At 47.7% G+C, this 21,302-nt stretch overlaps 1 protein-coding gene across 4 annotated transcripts in view; it reads left to right on the forward strand.

Moving 5' to 3' along the window:
- The window catches only part of LOC144798682 (polycystin-1-like protein 3), a 1,031,816-nt gene that overhangs the window by 53,091 nt on the left and 957,423 nt on the right, over positions 1–21,302 (forward strand). For all 4 annotated transcript variants that reach the window (XR_013603613.1, XM_078669668.1, XM_078669669.1 and 1 more), the window contains exon 4: positions 4,236–4,406. Coding sequence is in view for 3 of the 4 variants with exons in the window: in XM_078669668.1 (XP_078525794.1) it covers positions 4,236–4,406 (171 nt within the window). In the remaining variant the exon portion in view is untranslated. The remainder of the gene's footprint in view (positions 1–4,235; positions 4,407–21,302) is intronic.

Here is a 21,302-nt window from a genome sequence, read left to right on the forward strand (position 1 = left end):
CAAAGTCATCCGCATACTGCATGGCCCAGTTTGAGGGGGAAGATGTTTGCTTTAAGGAGTGCCTCTCTCAGATCCACAGTGTATACATTAAACAGTGTGGGTGCGATCACACAGCTGTGTTTTAGCCCTTTATTTGTGTAGATCTTAGCTGTTCCACATGTCTGTGTGAGCTTAGTGCGAACCCAAGTGCCGGTGTGAAGTGACATGATGGCTGCCAGGAGTTTTCTCGGAATACGTCACGTTGCAAGTTTTGCCCACAGTATGTTACGGTTGATGCTGTCAAAGGCGGCACTATAGTCGACAAAGCATGCATATAGTGGATGGGTTGCGACCTCTGTGGCCTTGGTTGCCAGGTATGAAAGCGCACTGGCATTGTCCAGTGTAGATGCATTTGGACGAAATCCTGTCTGGTATTGTGGTATGATTTGATTTTTTGTTATTCATACCTTTAACTCTTTCAGGAGCACTTTTGCAAATGCCTTCCCCTCAACTTCCAACAATGCAATCAGTCTGTATTTCTCGGGCTGAGAAGCTTCCTCTTTTTGTTGATAAATGGGATTCAAGATGCAATCTTTCCATGAGTCCGGTAGTACTGAGTCATTGTAGCATTGGCTAAACAGGCTATGCATGTAAGGGGCCCAAATATCTCGATCTTCATTAAATATGCTGCCTGATAACCCATTCGGCTGAGAGCCCCATCCTTCCTGATTCTCCTGAGGGTAGTTAGGATTTCTTTTGGGGCAAGGTGCTCTGCCTCATTCTCTTCGGGGTAATTGCCTTCTACCTCTAAAGTGTTTGCCATGGATTTGTCTTGGTGGACAAATAGCCATGTTGCGTGGGCTGGCCATTTTTTGGCAGGTACAGCATTATCTATGTGGCCTCCACCGTTTAGACCGCTAACATAACTGCAAAACTCCCCGTTCTTATTGGGTGCTAACATGGCAAAAATGTGTTTCCATTTTTCCTCTGTGTTGGTTTGGTTCACAGTTTTTTTATGCAGTTTTCTAAATGTTTTCAAGATTCTTTCCCTTTGTGGAAAGTTTTCTCTCCTGTACTCTAGCTTTGCCAGGTGGCACCTCTTTTTACTCTCTCTTAATTCTTTGTTGTCGAGGAGATAGATTGGGCCATTTCTAGTACTTTTGCCTTTATGTGTGGGTCGCCTTCCTGCCAGAAAAACTTTAATAGCGAGGCCATGATTTCTGGCCAACTTTTCTGAGGGCCAGTTGTCTTATAGCCTATTTCCACTTGTTGTATCTGGCCCGGCTTAGGGGTCCCCTTTTGATTCGTTTTATCGATGCTGGTTCATTGATTGCATTTTACCAGCAGTTAGGTGTTCCTCATGCATCACGGTGCTTATATTGATGAGGATGGATAATGTATGATGATCGCTTACAATGTGTGTGGCACCTTATATTCCTCAATCCTTTTCAGTAGGTTCTTGCTCTGGAAGATGTAGTCTAACGTGGAGATATTTTCAAATGTATGTTGTAGTTTCCTATTTGGCTGCCCTACTTGGTTCACAGACTCCAGGTTACATTTGTTTACGCAGGATTCCATAATATTCCGCCCACTATCCCCTTGGCTATGTTCCGGGCAGCACAGATCTCTCATGTTAAAATCCCCGGTAATAATGCATTCATGCCCTGGGTTCTCATAGAGATATTCTCTAATCAGTCCGGTGATCATCCTGGTGTTTGCAGTTTTTACCTTTTTGTTTGGATTGACATAGAGGTTAATTACTGAGATTGGGGTCGGGATGCCCTCTAATCCAATTCCTTTTATGTTTATGATCTGAACGTCGGGTGAGTACGTGGACCATTCCTTGATTCATACTTGCAGGTTTCGTTTTACAAAGATTGAAGCCCCACCAATCGGTTTTCCAAAGATGTTTTTCTTGTTGGCCAGTGTGTGGGTCGCCTGAAAATCTTTAATAGAACTTGGTGTTATCGTCCATGTTTCCTGCAAGCATAAAATGTCTCCTGTTTTGAGGAATTCCATGGCTTCTTTGTTGGCTAAAGTCGATTTGAGCCCAGCCACGGTCCAACTTAATAATCTGATCTTAGTTCTTGTTATTGCCTCTTTTATGCCTCCAAAATTGTTGGTTTGGGCCTTCCCTGGTATCCTGTGATTTTGAAGTCCGGGCAAGATCGGTAATAGGTTCAGTCGTTATGGGAGGTAATAAATGCAGACAAGGCAGTACCAAGGAGGGACTAACAAGTCTATTTACAAATCAGAAGCCCGCATTTACGAAGGACAATGACACAAGACAATTACAAATATGGGCGGAGAGTGGGCGAGGCTTCCAGTACATACTCCAATACAGCATGCCTCGCAGAGCAAGATGCGCATGCGCACTGCCAATAGGCTCGACCTAAAAACGGTGTTCTAATTAAGCATGCATTGAGGCTTGTAGGGTACACACCCTCCTAGGATGCTATAGAGCAGTGGTTCTTAACATGTGGTCCGGGGAACCCAGATTACTAAAGTGAATATAAATAAAGGAGCAAAATGTAAAATTGCAAATTTTCCGCAAATGTGAAGGAATTTCAAACTGGAGGCTAAAAATTAAGTTAGTGTCCTCAGATTTGTGGAAGCAGTGCAAATGCCTCAAACAGAATATATAGTATGAATGATAGGTTTCATGCATTGAATTTAGAAAAGCTCCTATCTTACCATTAAAACGAACATTTAGAAGTTTTATATTTGCTTTTGAATTTAATGAAATATTTCATAATTTGTGTATTTGTTCAATGAATGCTTGTTCAATGATTGCTTGTTTCTGTATTTTTGTGTATTTTTTTTTACAGTTCTATTGCTTAAGCTGCGGTTCCTGGCTTCCATTCATGACTCAGTGAGGGTCCCTGGATTACAATAATGATTCAGTAGGGTCCCTAAATTCCAGTAATGATTAAGTGAGGGTCCATAGATGTCAAAATCGTAAGAACCATTGGAATAGAGTGTAGTATACTTTGAGGTGGTGGCAATATTTCAAGCTAACATGGATGGTTTCAGAGGAGCAATGGAAGAAAGCGAGAACTGCACATTTCGGACTGGGGCAGGAGAACCTGAGCGGTACATTGTTGGTGGAGAACGAAGTGTCACCTGAACACTGGGAGAGTGTATGCTAATTACGATCTGTGTCTAATTGTGGTTTTAGATGGGGGAGCTTAGAGGGGAAAAAGGCTTGTCTTTTTGTCTTTCCTTCACTACACTTTTTGATTTCTATTCTGATTCTGATTATATCATTATTTTGTGTTTTGTAATGCCACCAGTGATAGAAATTATTCTTTCAGGTAAGGTTGTGCGTTAGTTGCTACCTGCTTGAAGGTGAAACACTAGGCTCTAAATATAATGAGCGTCTGTCTAGACATCCAGAGCATGTCCATCAGAATTGGTCTAAAGGGCTGCAATGCAGTCATTCTTCTTTAGACTTTCGAAGCAGCTTTCATGTCAAAATTCAGAGATGCCAATGAGTAGGCTCTTGGCACTAGACAGTCTACGTTTTCTTGGTGATGTGAGTTATAGAGGTCCATGTTGATGATCGATGCAAGTCACAGGTCATTTGCGAAAATTGATTGTCAGTCCATTCTATTTCCTTTCAGAAAGACAATTCTGGAACGGGGCCTTTTTTGATGCTTTTGACTACACGTATAACTTTGGTGTTTGACAGTTTCTGTTTGAGGCTGGCACTCAATATATCCAGGCCTGGGTGAGGGTCAGTCATCCTTTGGGATGACTCATATTTAACTTATTGAGATTTGCAGATGGTGTCGTGTGTCCTCAGCATACTGGTGACTCTAAATTCAGTGATTGCCTAGGAGAACACAGACGCTCTATGTAGATGTTGCTGATCATGGGGATAAGATGTATCGTTGGGACGTTCTGCCAGTCCATGGCAGATCTTGTGATTTGGAGGTATCCATCTGAAGAACTCGGTGTCTGTAGAAGGCAGTTGGTCACCAAAGAGGCCTTATGTCCTGTTTGAAGAATTCCCTGTATCAAGGTGTTGTAGACCTCAGAGTACGCACGGTCAAGATGAATTTTGAATGACAATGAGGTTTGCCATTTCTGCAACAGAAGATTTAGTTTTCTGTGTTTCTTTTCTCATAGAAGCATGAGATGATGCAAAGCTATACAATACTGCATTTTGTATAGTAGGCAAGTCCTGTCACAGTACTAGTAAATCTGTGCCCTGACTATGTTATAATGCACCACATTTTGTATTTGTTTGCAAGGTTGAAAGCAGCCAGACCCTCCTTTCCCTATCTAAGCAGCTGACAAAGGCGCTGACCCTGAACAGCAGTCTGTGGGACCAGGCTGCCCCAGCCGCCACGGAGCTCTTTCATTTATTTGACAACATAATGAAAGCTTTCAGCATCAACTCGAGTAGCTGGAATTCAGATCAGGTAGGAATTTACAGATGACATGGTTTTCATATGATGTATAATGCAGATATGTCTATTCGCCTAGTGCTGTTCTACTGTGGTGTGCAGCGCAAGATCACAATGCTAGTCATAGACAAGGCAACAGGCAGTCGATTTATTCTTCAGCACCATTCATAAGATAAAAAAATATTAAAAATAGTGACAAGAGGAAAGAAGTGCCAAGTTCTGCTAGGTTTACAACTTGAAGGGGAACAACAGAGGGGCATAAAGCCTACCCCATCACGATGACATTACCTGACACCTGTGTATTCAAGGTCTCAGTAAAGTCAATTGTGATTGTGGTTGAATCTTTTAAAACTCTGCTTACTTAACCTCACATGCTACTGATACCGCTCAGAGGTGTTTACTATTTGAGTGAACATTAGAGAAAATGAGCTTAACTTCACCAGAGTTAGCAGACATGGCAGCTAGGTAGCTTTGTTCTTTACCCAAGTCTTGCACTCATGGTTAAAGAGAAGGTGAGAGGAATTATTTTTTTATTTTTTTTATTAGGTTTTCTCCTTTAGTGTAGGGCTTAAACTACATAATGTATTCAGGCCAACTGTGCTATAGACATTACGGGGCTTCATTTGGCCAGTGGCGGGCTGGTTGTCAAGCTACTGGTGCAGCAGATGTACTGCCTCTGTCATTTCATCACCATATTTAAACTTTTGCGTTATGTCAGGAGGAATTTTCCCAAAAGGTGTTTCCGCGAACACAGGTGGAGCAATTTCGACGAAATTGTCGGTGCCAGCCTGGCGGGCATATCCTGTTGGTCTGGTCTGCATTTTTTGTTCTTCAGAAATTGACTGTCAAACAGGTATTTTGTTCATAATACAAAAGAAATAGCAATGTCTGTTGAGAATCTGCTGGTCACAACAATCTACCAGATAACATCTTGAGTTTCTGTGCCCTCACAATCACCAGCTCTGCTTCAACCCCCTGTGTCCGACACATACAGAAGATGGCCTCCTCAATTAATTGAATAAATTTGATACACAAACATTTCAGTAGCTCACACGCTGTTGCAGCGGAACGGTCCTTCTCATGGTGCCCTGAGTGCCCCAGCTGCTATGATGCCTGGATCCCTGGTACTGATTTTTGTTGGCATGGGTGAACACGGATCATGTGTGTGTGCTATGATATAGGCCTCTTTCATGGATTGCAGCCTCTTTTGGACCAGGAGGGGCGCCCAAAGCACTACCCCCATAGTGGTGAAAGGCTACTGTTTTTGCTAAAAGTTAAGCAGCACAAGGGCCGTGGTGGCAGTAGTAGGAGTGAACAAGCCCTTTTGTTCTTATGTCACTGGAGGGACGCCTACGGGCTCATTCATGTAAAGTTCCACTGCTGTGGGCTTAACATAGCCTTGGCCTTCATCAACATAAACTTTAGTGGTGGGCAGTGCTTTTGTGTTGTTTGCATGTGCTGGGTGTGTGTTGTGCCCCTGTGAATGGTATAATATATGGCAGGTTGTGAGTTCCATTTTGGAGACCCAGGGCTGACTTAGGGAGCATGAGGAGGTAGAGGAAGGCCCCATACAGATTTGTGGATTGCTGCATTTCTATGAGCTGGGTGGGACAAAGTAGAGCCAGGCTCTTCAGTAAACTTCAAAGAGTGTTCATCTGACAGAGCCTTCTTGCCGCAGATTCCTTACCTTGAATATTGCCCAGGTGTCAGTTTGGATCTGGATTTTGTTTTACATTCCCTCTGCGTGCCGGTAGCTGGCGTAATTCGACTCTGCATGGCATTATAGGCATCATTCACACTGGAAGTGATGTGCGCAGTGCCTACATGGGCACAACCCTAGAGCACTGACCGCAGTTCCTTCTAGAGGTGATCCGAAGGCACTTCATGAGTTGGCCATGAAACTCTTGGCTGGTCGCCATGCGACTCTGTGCCGCTCCAGTTCCCGTTAGTGAGGAAGGTTTAAGGACTGCTCCTGGAGTTGCTCATGTCAATCGTCATTGCGATCGCAAACTAATTCTGATAAGTTTTATAAAAAGGAGTTGAAGGGCTCTTTGACTTTTCAACTTCGCTCCCAGCATTCGATCGAAACCATGGAACAACGCCACAAATCGAGGCCCCGCTAACAGGTTGTTTCTGCCCAGGGTCTGACACTGGATCTGCTATGCTCTTCCCTGAGTTTCACGGAGCCAAAGCAACCCCCGCCCAACTCCATGAATCTTATAAGGCTATTAGCCTCATCGTTGGGTGGCTGAACCCCTCTGATGTGCCTTTAGGCCCCACAAGTTCAGGAGGGTCTTGGACTGGAGCTTTCCTGGCTGTTTCGCCCTTAGCGACAGTCGGCCCCTCAGGATCCCTTGGTGGAGCTGGACCGGCTCGACCACTGCTTCGCGACCTTCTCCAGGGACTGTTTCAGCAGTGCTGTCCGAGCGCCACCAACACCCATGGAGTCCGATACAGATCCGGACCAGCGTCATGTGATGTTGGCTCCAGCACCAACCCGGCCCACACAGCCTGAATTGGAGATGAAGCTCTCTTTCCTTGATGGGCCAACTGAGGAACGCGAATGGAGGGGGTCTGAGGATCCCTATGGCTTATTTTGACATGCTAGCAGTCCATGGACGATGACACCTGGTGCGAGGACTTGGCTGATGCCAGTGGTCTGAACACCTCACCAGACACTCTCCTCCTGTCCTCCTACGGTGGCAAGGAGGGAGGCGCTTTTTCTCAATGGTAGCCAGAGGGCTGCTGAGGTCCTGGACCTGATGCTGCCGTCTTGACAGAGGTGCTTACGCCTGGGTTATCCTTCTCAGAACCCTTATTACCCTTTAATGAGCCCTCACAAGTGTCCTGCTCATGGCCAGTGCCAAGCCCTGCACAAGCACTCCTGTACACAGGACGAAATTTCACCGATTTCGTCCCTCTTCCTGGGATCCAGCCTTCTTCTCCCAGCACCCCACTTCTGTGAGCCTGGAGATCCAGGCCTCAGCCTCCAGGATAAATCCTGGTGAATTCCCTGCCACACCACTGTGGCAGCCAAGAGGCTGAAACCTTTGGTAGGAGAATTTTCTCTTCCACCAACCTGGCACTGCAGTCTGTAAACACCTTATGCTCTTGGACAATTCTTTCCACAAGGTGTGGTATTCAGTTGCGCATGGCCTGCCCATGGTCACGGATGAGGCTCGGATCATACTCTCCCAAGCTATCGCTGATGGGAAAGATGCAGCAAAGTTCATGATCAGATGCGGATTGGATACAACAGACTCGCTGGGAAGAGCCATTGCTTCGATAGTTGTGCTTCAATGTGATGCCTGGATGAGGACTACTGGCTTTTCGGGGGTTGTCAAGACATCCCTTATTGACATGCCTTTCGATGACACTTGCCATTTCGGCAACAAGGAGGATCCTTCTCCGGAATGATTCAAAGACAGTAAGGCCACTGCTAAGTCATTGACGCTCATCATGGGCGTGCAAGAGCTCTAATCCGCCTTCCGCCCCTTCCATGACTATGGCAGGAGCCATCAGCTGCGTCCATTTCCCTTCAGCCACCATGAGCTGCAGGCATTGCACTGCTTTTGTGGCTGTGTACGCGTCTCCCATACGACTAGGTAAACCAGAGTCAGAGGTCGACCTAATCGCTCTCCTTCCCCTCGGCAACCACAACTCAAAAGCCTCTTTAGTTTTCCCTTCTTCCCCCAAGGGCAACCGATTGATGGCAGGATTCTATGCTGCCTGCACCAATTAGTGGGAATTAACTTCAGACAAGTAGGTACTTCAATTCATCCAGCAGGCTATGCACTCCTATTCCAACAGACCCCACCACCCTTACCACTGATCAGCTGATGGAGGACTACCTCTTTCTGTTGCAACAGGAAGTTTTGGCTCTTTTGGCCCAAAGGAGCCATCAAGAGGGTACTGGCATCAGAAGTATGTCGGGGTTGCTATTCCCACAACTTTCTGATGTTAAAGAAGAATGGTAGCCTTGAACCAATAGCAGATCAACATCCTCTCAACTACATCCTGAAGAAGGAAACATTCAAGATGCTCACCTTGGATCAGGTCTTATCTGCCCTTGACCCTGGAGACTATATGGCAGCGTTGGGCTTACACGGGTGCTTACTTCCATATCCTCATCCTACCTGTCCATAGACTGTATCAGCGGTTCATGGTGGACCACAAGCACTTTCAAATCGCTGTGCTCCTCTTTGTCCTCACCAGCACCACATAGGTGTTTCTCCAAGGTAATGGCTGTAGTTGCAGCATATCTGAAGAGGTTAGGAGTTACAGTATTCCTCTACCTCGAAGACTGGCTGTGGATCGCCCCAGACAGTTGCCTCCCACCTTCGGACTACAGTGAACCTTCCGCATTTGCTGTGGTTCACTATAAATGTGCTGAAGCCTTATCTGACTCTAATGTAGATGCTCCCTTTCATCAGAGCTATTCAGGCGACAGTACAGTTTTGTACAGTTTTGGGCCTATTCTTCCAAACGGCAAGTCCAGGGTATTCAGGCTATGAGTCCATTGTTTTAGCCTCTATCCTGGATTTTGGTGAGACTGACTCTGAGGCTGCTGGGCCTCATTGCTTCTTGCATCCTGTGGGTAAAATATGCCAGTTGGCATATGCAGGCTCTGCAGTGGGATTTGAAGAGCCAGTGGGCACAGCATCAGGGGAATCTCTCTAATGTGGTTCAGATATCAGAGGGAACTGCAAAAGATCTCCAGTGGTGGCTCACAGACCACGATTAGGTCAGTGGCATACTCCTTTCCCTTCCCCACTCAGAGCTCACAGTGGTGACAGGTGTGTCACTTCTGGGTTGGGGTGGCCATCTCGGAGAGGCGTAGATCAGGGAACTCTGGTCTCCGGTGGAGCCTCAGCTTCACATCATTCCGCTAGAATTGAGGGCTGTTTGCTTGGCATTGGAAGCCTTTCTTCCTTCAATAAAAGGAAGGCTAGTTCAGGTCTTCACAGAAAACACCACCACCATGTGGTATTGCAACAAGTTGAGCGGGTGGTACCCGAACTCCTGAGCACGAGTATCTGTCCTCTAATAAGGCTGTTCATTGGGGAGGATCTCCTGTCGCAACAGCAATCCAGTTTTCTGCACCCGAACCTGCCCACTGTCCAACTACATGTGTGGAGATTGAGCGGTGACAGTTGAGAGTGTTTGACCTTCTTCCCGGAGCGTTTGGTGTCACCTTGGCAGTTAGGCATCCCTCCACAAAAACAATTTATGTCTGCTGATAGGACAAGTTTGTGGCTTGGTGTGTAACCAAATATGTTGATCCCTTGTCTGCACCCTTATCTGAAGTTCTGCTGTTTGTTCAATCCTTAACCCAGCAAGGCTTTGCATTAGGTACGATTAAGGTGTACCATTTCACCCTTCCCACCTTTCTGCAATTGCTGGAACAACATTCTCTGTTCAAGTCATCTGATGTGACTCATTTCCTCAAAGGTTCACAGCATGTTTCCCCCTACACCCTTCATCATGCGCCAGTGGAACCTGAATTTAATCCTCACCCTCCTCATGTGCTCACCATTTAAACTGATGCACAGCTGGACTCTAAGACTGCTGACCATCAAAACTGTCTTACTTTTGGCGATCACATCTGCCTTGAGGGTTAGCACATTGCAGGCACTTTCCGTAACCCCATGCACTTCCTTCTTCCAAAATAAGCTGGTTCTTAAAAACCAAGCATGCTTATTGCTGAAGGTGATTCAAAAAGGGGGTGGTGATGGACAGAGTATCTGAATTAAGCAGAACACTCCTACCCAGTCAAAAGATCAGGGCTTGATCCATCACCGTTTTTTAGCTCACTGCACCATCCCAGTTCAGAACCTGGCTACATGCAAATTAGTCTGACCCTGGCCCAGTGTATCATGGGAACAGGGCAGACCAAACTACCAAGCCAATTCTTTACTGGAAAGGAAACAAGCTTACGGGGACCGGTTTCTGGCATTACAGCCGTCTTCGGCCCGGCTTGCTTGAATCCTGATGGTGCAGTGAGCAAGGGACTCACATCTGAGCATACCCTTCCACCTTGTGGTGGCCAAAACGATTCAAAAAGGAGGTGGTGATGGACAGAGTATCTGAATTAAGCAGAACACTCCTACCCAGTCAAAAGATCAGGGCTTGATCCATCACCGTTTTTTAGCTCACTGCACCATCCCAGTTCAGATTCTGGCTACATGCAAATTAGTCTGACCCTGGCCCAGTGCATCATGGGAACAGGGCAGACCAAACTACCAAGCCAATTCTTTACTGGAAAGGAAACAAGCTTCCGGGGACCGGTTTCTGGCATTACAGCCGTCTTCGGCCCGGCTTGCTTGAATCCTGATGGTGCAGTGAGCAAGGGACTCACATCTGAGCATACCCTTCCACCTTGTGGTGGCCAAAACAATTCAAAAAGGGGGTGGTGATGGACAGAGTATCTGAATTAAGCAAAACACTCCTACCCAGTCAGAAGATCAGGGCTTGATCCATCACCGTTTTTTAGCTCACTGCACCATCCCAGTTCAGAACCTGGCTACATGCAAATTAGTCTGACCCTGGCCCAGTGCATCATGGGAACAGGGCAGACCAAACTACCAAGCCAATTCTTTACTGGAAAGGAAACAAGCTTCCGGGGACCGGTTTCTGGCATTACAGCCGTCTTCGGCCCGGCTTGCTTGAATCCTGATGGTGCAGTGAGCAAGGGACTCACATCTGAGCATACCCTTCCACCTTGTGGTGGCCAAAACGATTCAAAAAGGGGATGGTGATGGACAGAGTATCTGAATTAAGCAAAACACTCCTACCCAGTCAGAAGATCAGGGCTTGATCTATCACCATTTTTTAGCTCACTGCACCATCCCAGTTCAGAACCTGGCTACATGCAAATTAGTCTGACCCTGGCCCAGTGCATCATGGGAACAGGGCAGACCAAACTACCAAGCCAATTCTTTACTGGAAAGGAAACAAGCTTCCGGGGACCGGTTTCTGGCATTACAGCCGTCTTCGGCCCGGCTTGCTTGAATCCTGATGGTGCAGTGAGCAAGGGACTCACATCTGAGCATACCCTTCCACCTTGTGGTGGACAAAACGATTCAAAAAGGGGGTGGTGATGGACAGAGTATCTGAATTAAGCAGAACACTCCTACCCAGTCAAAAGATCAGGGCTTGATCCATCACCGTTTTTTAGCTCACTGCACCATCCCAGTTCAGAACCTGGCTACATGCAAATTAGTCTGACCCTGGCCCAGTGCATCATGGGAACAGGGCAGACCAAACTACCAAGCCAATTCTTTACTGGAAAGGAAACAAGCTTCCGGGAACCGGTCTCTGGCATTACAGCCGTCTTCGGCCCGGCTTGCTTGAATCCTGATGGTGCAGTGAGCAAGGGACTCACATCTGAGCATACCCTTCCACTTTGTGGTGGCCAAAACGATTAAAAAAGGGGGTGGTGATGGACAGAGTATCTGAATTAAGCAGAACACTCCTACCCAGTCAAAAGATCAGGGCTTGATCCATCACCGTTTTTTAGCTCACTGCACCATCCCAGTTCAGAACCTGGCTACATGCAAATTAGTCTGACCCTGGCCCAGTGCATCATGGGAACAGGGCAGACCAAACCACCAAGCCAATTCTTTACTGGAAAGGAAACAAGCTTCCGGGGACCGGTTTCTGGCATTACAGCCGTCTTCGGCCCGGCTTGCTTGAATCCTGATGGTGCAGTGAGCAAGGGACTCACATCTGAGCATACCCTTCCACCTTGTGGTGGCCAAAACGATTCAACAAGCATTGAAAATGCAATAGGTCTCGCAATAGAAGAGTTTAACTTTTTTCGTTTTGCAAATGGATGAGTGGCGTTGCGTGGATGAGTGGCGTTGCGTGGATGAGTGGCGTTGCGTGGATGAGTGGCGTTGCGTGGATGAGTGGCGTGTGAGAGTGGCGTTGCGTGTGTGAGTGGCGTTGCGTGTGTGAGTGGCGTTGCGTGTGTGAGTGGGGTTGGAATGCAATAGGTTTCGCATTAGAAAAGTTGTAGTTATTGGTCTTGTAAATGACATAATTTATTTATTTTTTCGTTGTTAAAATTGCTAAATTGATGGCTTTGTCATTTACAATGCCAATAGTTATAACTTTTGCGAATGTGACACCTATAGCATTTGGAATGCAACATGTTTTGTATTTACGTGACTTATATGGCAGCTCTGGTCGTTATGCTACATCTCTAGATAGTTTTATCTTTCGCAAATGTGACACCTATTGTAACACAATATGTGTTGTGAGGGTGGGTGAGGGGTTGAGGGTGAGGGGTTGAGGGTGAGGGGTTGAGGGTGAGTGAGGGTGAGGGGTTGAGGGTGAGTGAGGGTGAGGTGTTGAGGGTGAGTGAGGGTGAGGGGTTGAGGGTGAGTGAGGGTGAGGGGTTGAGGGTGAGTGAGGGTGAGGGGTTGAGGGTGAGTGAGGGTGAGGGGTTGAGGGTGAGTGAGGGTGAGGGGTTGAGGGTGAGGGGTTGAGGGTGAGTGAGGGTGAGGGTGGGTGAGGGTGGGTGAGGGTGAGGGGTTGAGGGTGAGTGAGGGTGAGTGAGGGTGAGTGAGGGTGAGGGGTTGAGGGTGAGTGAGGGTGAGTGAGGGTGAGTGAGGGTGGGAGAGGGTGGGTGAGGGTGAGTGAGGGTGAGTGAGGGTGAGTGAGGGTGAGTGAGGGTGAGGGTGAGGGGTTGAGGGTGAGTGAGGGTGAGGGTGAGTGAGTGTGAGGGGTTGAGGGTGAGTGAGGGTGAGGGGTTGAGGGTGAGGGGTTGAGGGTGAGTGAGGGTGAGGGCGAGGCTGAGGGGTTGAGGGTGAGTGAGGGTGAGTGAGGGTGAGTGGTGGGTTGAGGGTGAAGGGTTGAGGGTGGGTGAGGGTGAGGGGTTGAGGGTGAGTGAGGGTGAGGGGTTGAGGGGTTGAGGGTGAGGCGTTGAGGGTGAGTGAGGGTGAGTGTGGGTGAGGGTGAGTGAGGGTGAGGGTGAGTGAGGGTGAGGGTGAGAGTGGGTGAGGGTGAGTGAGGGTGAGTGAGGAAAGCATGTTAATAAAAATAAAATAAAATACTGGTGGTTGTGAGTGGGAAGCGGTATACAAACGAGGGAGCAAGAAAGCAAATGGTCTCCGACGAAGTGCTGAGAAAAAATTGATATAGAGTAAACACTTGTATAAAATTCAAAATAAGCTATATATAGATTTGTCACAACTACACAAAAACTATAGTTCATCAAAATGTGCTCCAAGTCGCAGCACAGTGCAAGTGAACAAGTATTAGGTGCATGGGGAAAGTTAATTAAAAAGAGAAACAACGTCTCTTTTTTGGCTTCTACAATAAATTATTTGCAAGGGCACAGACTTCACCCAATGTGAAGGCTGCAATGCATAGAATTATTTGCAAACGGTATCAGTGGAAGCATAAGCGTTTTGACCCCTTGCAACACCTTTTCATGTGTCTTCATCAAGACAAACTAAATGTAGCATACTACAATATAAAAAGGTATAGTTATGGGCCCTACCAATGGCAGCTAGAAGACTATGAACTGCTGAGGTAGCTACACATCTTACCTCTACTACAGCAGTCCAACAGTATCCAGAAGATTAAATAAGAAATATGTTTCATAATACACACAAAATGCAAGTGTTAATGATTAAGTGCCAACGGTCACACCAGTAGACTCCTGCTGAAATTAAGCCCCCAGCCCAAGAACGCGCTCATTCTGGGCGCTGCCTACAAAGGTTCTAAGTAGAAGCAGCGCTTACAAACATTATTGTATCTATTAGTTTGAACAGTTCCACCTGTGCCGTTAAAGGTTTGTTTAGATAAATGAAAACAACTTTTAAATTCAGAAACGTGAAAACAGAAAATGAATTTACATCCTTCACATTTACAGGTAACCCGCAATCCACCAGGTGCCAATGTTAATTATTTACAGAGGCAAAAAAAAAGAAGGCCAGAGAGACGTGGAAGTGTGCCTTTGTCACAGTGTGTATCGCAGTTTGTCAAAAGGGAAGTAGTTATAACAACGTGCTCAGCTCACTGTGATACATGTTGGAGTGTTGGATATTTCTATTGCCACCCAATTATTAAAGTAAGTCAGTTATTGCGACCTGCACAGTGAGGGGTACCGAATGTGCTTTATGAATTACACTTTATTATGCGTGAATGTGAGGAGCACAGATAGGCATGAAATTCACCAGTAAAAGAAGCGCGGACACAAAAGTGAAAGCGACCTCGACTGCACTGTGTTAATTAGTGGTAAAATCTTCAACAACAGGGGAGGAATGCAGCTGTGTGCCACTGCTCTCTCCCGAGATCCAAACGCCATGGGAAGGAATGTTTAGAGAGGAGTGAAGGGGGCGGGTGAGGAGCCAGTGAACGGAGATAGATTGCAGTGATAAGAAGCAGTACACAGACTGTTTACTGTAGAGCTGTTTGTTAGAAGTATGGGAGAGGTGCTGGGTCTGCCTCCTATTACAGTGAGGGGGCTGGTGTGCTTCCTGTGTGGGCAGCACAAGAGCACAAATGTTGCCGTGGCCCAGACACCTAGGATGAATAACATAATAAGCAGAACACAGATAACTTACACTTTTGGGTGTTAAAAAACGGAAACAGCATATTCCTTAAGTAATATGTATTACAACATGCCCAGAGTAAGCGCCAGGAATTAAACGCCAATGTGCGCACCGGTAAACCCCGGCTGAAATTAAGCCCTAGCACAAGAACACGCTCAGTATAGGCCCTGTCTACAAAGGTTCGAACTAGAAGCAGCGCTTGCAAACATGATTGTATCCACAGTGAGAACAGTTACAACTGTGCCAGTAAAAGGTTTGTTCAGATAAATGAAAACAAACTTTTAAATTCAGAAACGTCAAATCAGAAACTAAAATTAGATCGCTTCACATTTACAGGTAACCCGCAATACCTCAGATGCTAAATTTTAATTATTTACAGAGACAAATTAAGACGAGGCCAGAGAAAGGTGGGAGCGCGCAATGTACCTTGGACTAGCACTACCCTTCCCTAAGAAATATAATCATAATACGCCCACAATGCAAAAGTAAATGACAAGCTGCGAACAAAGCATCCGAAAGCAGCCTAAAGGGGAGAAAGGAGGGGTGAGTGTAAGCCGAGGTGACAATAAGGGCCGCTGGGGAGGGGCGAGCCAGCAATGCGGAGGAAGATATAACAAACAAGGAAGAGAAAATAAACAAGAGATGTTACCACTGTTGCTGACTGTGTTTATACAGCACGCACTGCCCGTGCAATGGAGGGCGGGGAGGGGGTGCGTGCTGTGAGCGCACGACAACCCCGAAGCCTCAAAACGTGCTTGAAAAGGGAAACGCTGCAGGCTCTCATCTATAGTTCATTTGTTTGTATTTTGGAGGATCAAAATATGAATGGGGAAATGCAATTGCCCTTTCCATTTCTTCCTCACATTTAAACAACGTGCTTCTCTGTAAAAGGGAAGAGAAGTCTGACTACACATGAGGCCAAATGACGGGGAAGAAGCGCAAACAAGGTTGTGCTGGGAGAGAGAGAGTGGGGAGGAGAGTAGGTGGAGGAGGGGGGAGGAGAGTAGGAGGAGGAGGGGGAGGAGAGTAGGGGAGGCACGGCGAAGTGAAGAGACAAGACGGAGGGAAGGCAGAGAAGGGGAGGGGGGAGGAGAAATGCGACACGGCGGGCAGGGGAGGGGGCGGAGCGGGGAGGGGGTGTGAAAACAGCAGGGGCCTGGAGTGCGGCTGAGGGAACTGATGTGCACGCGCTTTTAAGCTCAATGCACATGCGCATTGAGCTTAAAAGTCACGGGCACTGCAAGGAATCGCCACGATTCCTTGCTTCTTAGTTAAACGTTGTTTAAGCCGCAATAGGCTCGCAAGCTCGATGCGCATGCGCATCGACAGGCGAGACCTAAAAAGGGGGTGGTGATGGACAGAGTATCTGAATTAAGCAGAACACTCCTACCCAGTCAAAAGATCAGGGCTTGATCCATCACCGTTTTTTAGCTCACTGCACCATCCCAGTTCAGAACCTGGCTACATGCAAATTAGTCTGACCCTGGCCCAGTGCATCATGGGAACAGGGCAGACAAAACCACCAAGCCAATTCTTTACTGGAAAGGAAACAAGCTTCCGGGGACCGGTTTCTGGCATTACAGCCGTCTTCGGCCCGGCTTGCTTGAATCCTGATGGTGCAGTGAGCAAGGGACTCACATCTGAGCATACCCTTCCACCTTGTGGTGGCCAAAACGATTCAAAAAGGGGGTGGTGATGGACAGAGTATCTGAATTAAGCAGAACACTCCTACCCAGTCAAAAGATCAGGGCTTGATCCATCACCGTTTTTTAGCTCACTGCACCATCCCAGTTCAGAACCTGGCTACATGCAAATTAGTCTGACCCTGGCCCAGTGCATCATGGGAACAGGGCAGACCAAACTACCAAGCCAATTCTTTACTGGAAAGGAAACAAGCTTCCGGGGACCGGTTTCTGGCATTACAGCCGTCTTCGGCCCGGCTTGCTTGAATCCTGATGGTGCAGTGAGCAAGGGACTCACATCTGAGCATACCCTTCCACCTTGTGGTGGCCAAAACGATTCAAAAAGGGGGTGGTGATGGACAGAGTATCTGAATTAAGCAGAACACTCCTACCCAGTCAAAAGATCAGGGCTTGATCCATCACCGTTTTTTAGCTCACTGCACCATCCCAGTTCAGAACCTGGCTACATGCAAATTAGTCTGACCCTGGCCCAGTGCATCATGGGAACAGGGCAGACCAAACTACCAAGCCAATTCTTTACTGGAAAGATAACAAGCTTCCGGGGACCGGTTTCTGGCATTACAGCCGACTTCGGCCCGGCTTGCTTGAATCCTGATGGTGCAGTGAGCAAGGGACTCACATCTGAGCATACCCTTCCACCTTGTGGTGGCCAAAACGATTCAAAAAGGGGGTGGTGATGGACAGAGTATCTGAATTAAGCAGAACACTCCTACCCAGTCAAAAGATCAGGGCTTGATCCATCACCGTTTTTTAGCTCACTGCACCATCCCAGTTCAGAACCTGGCTACATGCAAATTAGTCTGACCCTGGCCCAGTGCATCATGGGAACAGGGCAGACCAAACTACCAAGCCAATTCTTTACTGTAAAGGAAACAAGCTTCCGGGGACCGGTTTCTGGCATTACAGCCGTCTTCGGCCCGGCTTGCTTGAATCCTGATGGTGCAGTGAGCAAGGGACTCACATCTGAGCATACCCTTCCACCTTGTGGTGGCCAAAACGATTCAAAAAGGGGGTGGTGATGGACAGAGTATCTGAATTAAGCAGAACACTCCTACCCAGTCAAAAGATCAGGGCTTGATCCATCACCGTTTTTTAGCTCACTGCACCATCCCAGTTCAGAACCTGGCTACATGCAAATTAGTCTGACCCTGGCCCAGTGCATCATGGGAACAGGGCAGACCAAACTACCAAGCCAATTCTTTACTAGAAAGGAAACAAGCTTCCGGGGACCGGTTTCTGGCATTACAGCCGTCTTCGGCCCGGCTTGCTTGAATCCTGATGGTGCAGTGAGCAAGGGACTCACATCTGAGCATACCCTTCCACCTTGTGGTGGCCAAAACGATTCAAAAAGGGGGTGGTGATGGACAGAGTATCTGAATTAAGCAGAACACTCCTACCCAGTCAAAAGATCAGGGCTTGATCCATCACCGTTTTTTAGCTTACTGCACCATCCCAGTTCAGAACCTGGCTACATGCAAATTAGTCTGACCCTGGCCCAGTGCATCATGGGAACAGGGCAGACCAAACTACCAAGCCAATTCTTTACTGGAAAGGAAACAAGCTTCCGGGGACCGGTTCCTGGCATTACAGCCGTCTTCGGCCCGGCTTGCTTGAATCCTGATGGTGCAGTGAGCAAGGGACTCACATCTGAGCATACCCTTCCACCTTGTGGTGGCCAAAACGATTCAAAAAGGGGGTGGTGATGGACAGAGTATCTGAATTAAGCAGAACACTCCTACCCAGTCAAAAGATCAGGGCTTGATCCATCACCGTTTTTTAGCTCACTGCACCATCCCAGTTCAGAACCTGGCTACATGCAAATTAGTCTGGCCCTGGCCCAGTGCCTCATGGGAACAGGGCAGACCAAACTACCAAGCCAATTCTTTACTGGAAAGGAAACAAGCTTCCGGGGACCGGTTTCTGGCATTACAGCCGTCTACGGCCCGGCTTGCTTGAATCCTGATGGTGCAGTGAGCAAGGGACTCACATCTGAGCATACCCTTCCACCTTGTGGTGGCCAAAACGATTCAAAAAGGGGGTGGTGATGGACAGAGTATCTGAATTAAGCAGAACACTCCTACCCAGTCAAAAGATCAGGGCTTGATCCATCACCGTTTTTTAGCTCACTGCACCATCCCAGTTCAGAACCTGGCTACATGCAAATTAGTCTGACCCTGGCCCAGTGCATCATGGGAACAGGGCAGACCAAACTACCAAGCCAATTCTTTACTGTAAAGGAAACAAGCTTCCGGGGACCGGTTTCTGGCATTACAGCCGTATTCGGCCCGGCTTGCTTGAATCCTGATGGTGCAGTGAGCAAGGGACTCACATCTGAGCATACCCTTCCACCTTGTGGTGGCCAAAACGATTCAAAAAGGGGGTGGTGATGGACAGAGTATCTGAATTAAGCAGAACACTCCTACCCAGTCAAAAGATCAGGGCTTGATCCATCACCGTTTTTTAGCTCACTGCACCATCCCAGTTCAGAACCTGGCTACATGCAAATTAGTCTGACCCTGGCCCAGTGCATCATGGGAACAGGGCAGACCAAACTACCAAGCCAATTCTTTACTGGAAAGGAAACAAGCTTCCGGGGACCGGTTTCTGGCATTACAGCCGTCTTCGGCCCGGCTTGCTTGAATCCTGATGGTGCAGTGAGCAAGGGACTCACATCTGAGCATACCCTTCCACCTTGTGGTGGCCAAAACGATTCAAAAAGGGGGTGGTGATGGACAGAGTATCTGAATTAAGCAGAACACTCCTACCCAGTCAAAAGATCAGGGCTTGATCCATCACCGTTTTTTAGCTCACTGCACCATCCCAGTTCAGAACCTGGCTACATGCAAATTAGTCTGACCCTGGCCCAGTGCATCATGGGAACAGGGCAGACCAAACTACCAAGCCAATTCTTTACTGGAAAGAAAACAAGCTTCCGGGGACCGGTTTCTGGCATTACAGCCGTCTTTGGCCCGGCTTGCTTGAATCCTGATGGTGCAGTGAGCAAGGAACTCACATATGAGCATACCCTTCCACCTTGTGGTGGCCAAAACGATTCAAAAAGGGGGTGGTGATGGACAGAGTATCTGAATTAAGCAGAACACTCCTACCCAGTCAAAAGATCAGGGCTTGATCCATCACCGTTTTTTAGCTCACTGCACCATCCCAGTTCAGAACCTGGCTACATGCAAATTAGTCTGACCCTGGCCCAGTGCATCATGGGAACAGGGCAGACCAAACTACCAAGCCAATTCTTTACTGGAAAGGAAACAAGCTTCCGGGGACCGGTTTCTGGCATTACAGCCGTCTTCGGCCCGGCTTGCTTGAATCCTGATGGTGCAGTGAGCAAGGGACTCACATCTGAGCATACCCTTCCACCTTGTGGTGGCCAAAACGATTCAAAAAGGGGGTGGTGATGGACAGAGTATCTGAATTAAGCAGAACACTCCTACCCAGTCAAAAGATCAGGGCTTGATCCATCACCGTTTTTTAGCTCACTGCACCATCCCATTTCAGAACCTGGCTACATGCAAATTAGCCTGACCCTGGCCCAGTGCATCATGGGAACAGGGCAGACCAAACTACCAAGCCAATTCTTTACTGGAAAGGAAACAAGCTTCCGGGGACCGGTTTCTGGCATTACAGCCGTCTTCGGCCCGGCTTGCTTGAATCCTGATGGTGCAGTGAGCAAGGGACTCACATCTGAGCATACCCTTCCACCTTGTGGTGGCCAAAACGATTCAAAAAGGGGGTGGTGATGGACAGAGTATCTGAATTAAGCAGAACACTCCTACCCAGTCAAAAGATCAGGGCTTGATCCATCACCGTTTTTTAGCTCACTGCACCATCCCAGTTCAGAACCTGGCTACATGCAAATTAGTCTGACCCTGGCCCAGTGCATCATGGGAACAGGGCAGACCAAACTACCAAGCCAATTCTTTACTGGAAAGGAAACAAGCTTCCGGGGACCGGTTTCTGGCATTACAGCCGTCTTCGGCCCGGCTTGCTTGAATCCTGATGGTGCAGTGAGCAAGGGACTCACATCTGAGCATACCCTTCCACCTTGTGGTGGCCAAAACGATTCAAAAAGGGGGTGGTGATGGACAGAGTATCTGAATTAAGCAGAACACTCCTACCCAGTCAAAAGATCAGGGCTTGATCCATCACCGTTTTTTAGCTCACTGCACCATCCCAGTTCAGAACCTGGCTACATGCAAATTAGTCTGACCCTGGCCCAGTGCATCATGGGAACAGGGCAGACCAAACTACCAAGCCAGTTCTTTACTGGAAAGGAAACAAGCTTCCGGGGACCAGTTTCTAGCATTACAGCCGTCTTCGGCCCGGCTTGCTTGAATCCTGATGGTGCAGTGAGCAAGAGGCTCACATCTGAGCATACCCTTCCACCTTGTGGTGGCCAAAACGATTCAAAAAGGGGGTGGTGATGGACAGAGTATCTGAATTAAGCAGAACACTCCTACCCAGTCAAAAGATCAGGGCTTGATCCATCACCGTTTTTTAGCTCACTGCACCATCCCAGTTCAGAACCTGGCTACATGCAAATTAGTCTGACCCTGGCCCAGTGCATCATGGGAACAGGGCAGACCAAACTACCAAGCCAATTCTTTACTGGAAAGATAACAAGCTTC

Source organism: Lissotriton helveticus, chromosome 12 (genome assembly GCF_964261635.1).
Source record: "Lissotriton helveticus chromosome 12, aLisHel1.1, whole genome shotgun sequence".
NCBI lineage: Eukaryota > Metazoa > Chordata > Amphibia > Caudata > Salamandridae > Lissotriton > Lissotriton helveticus.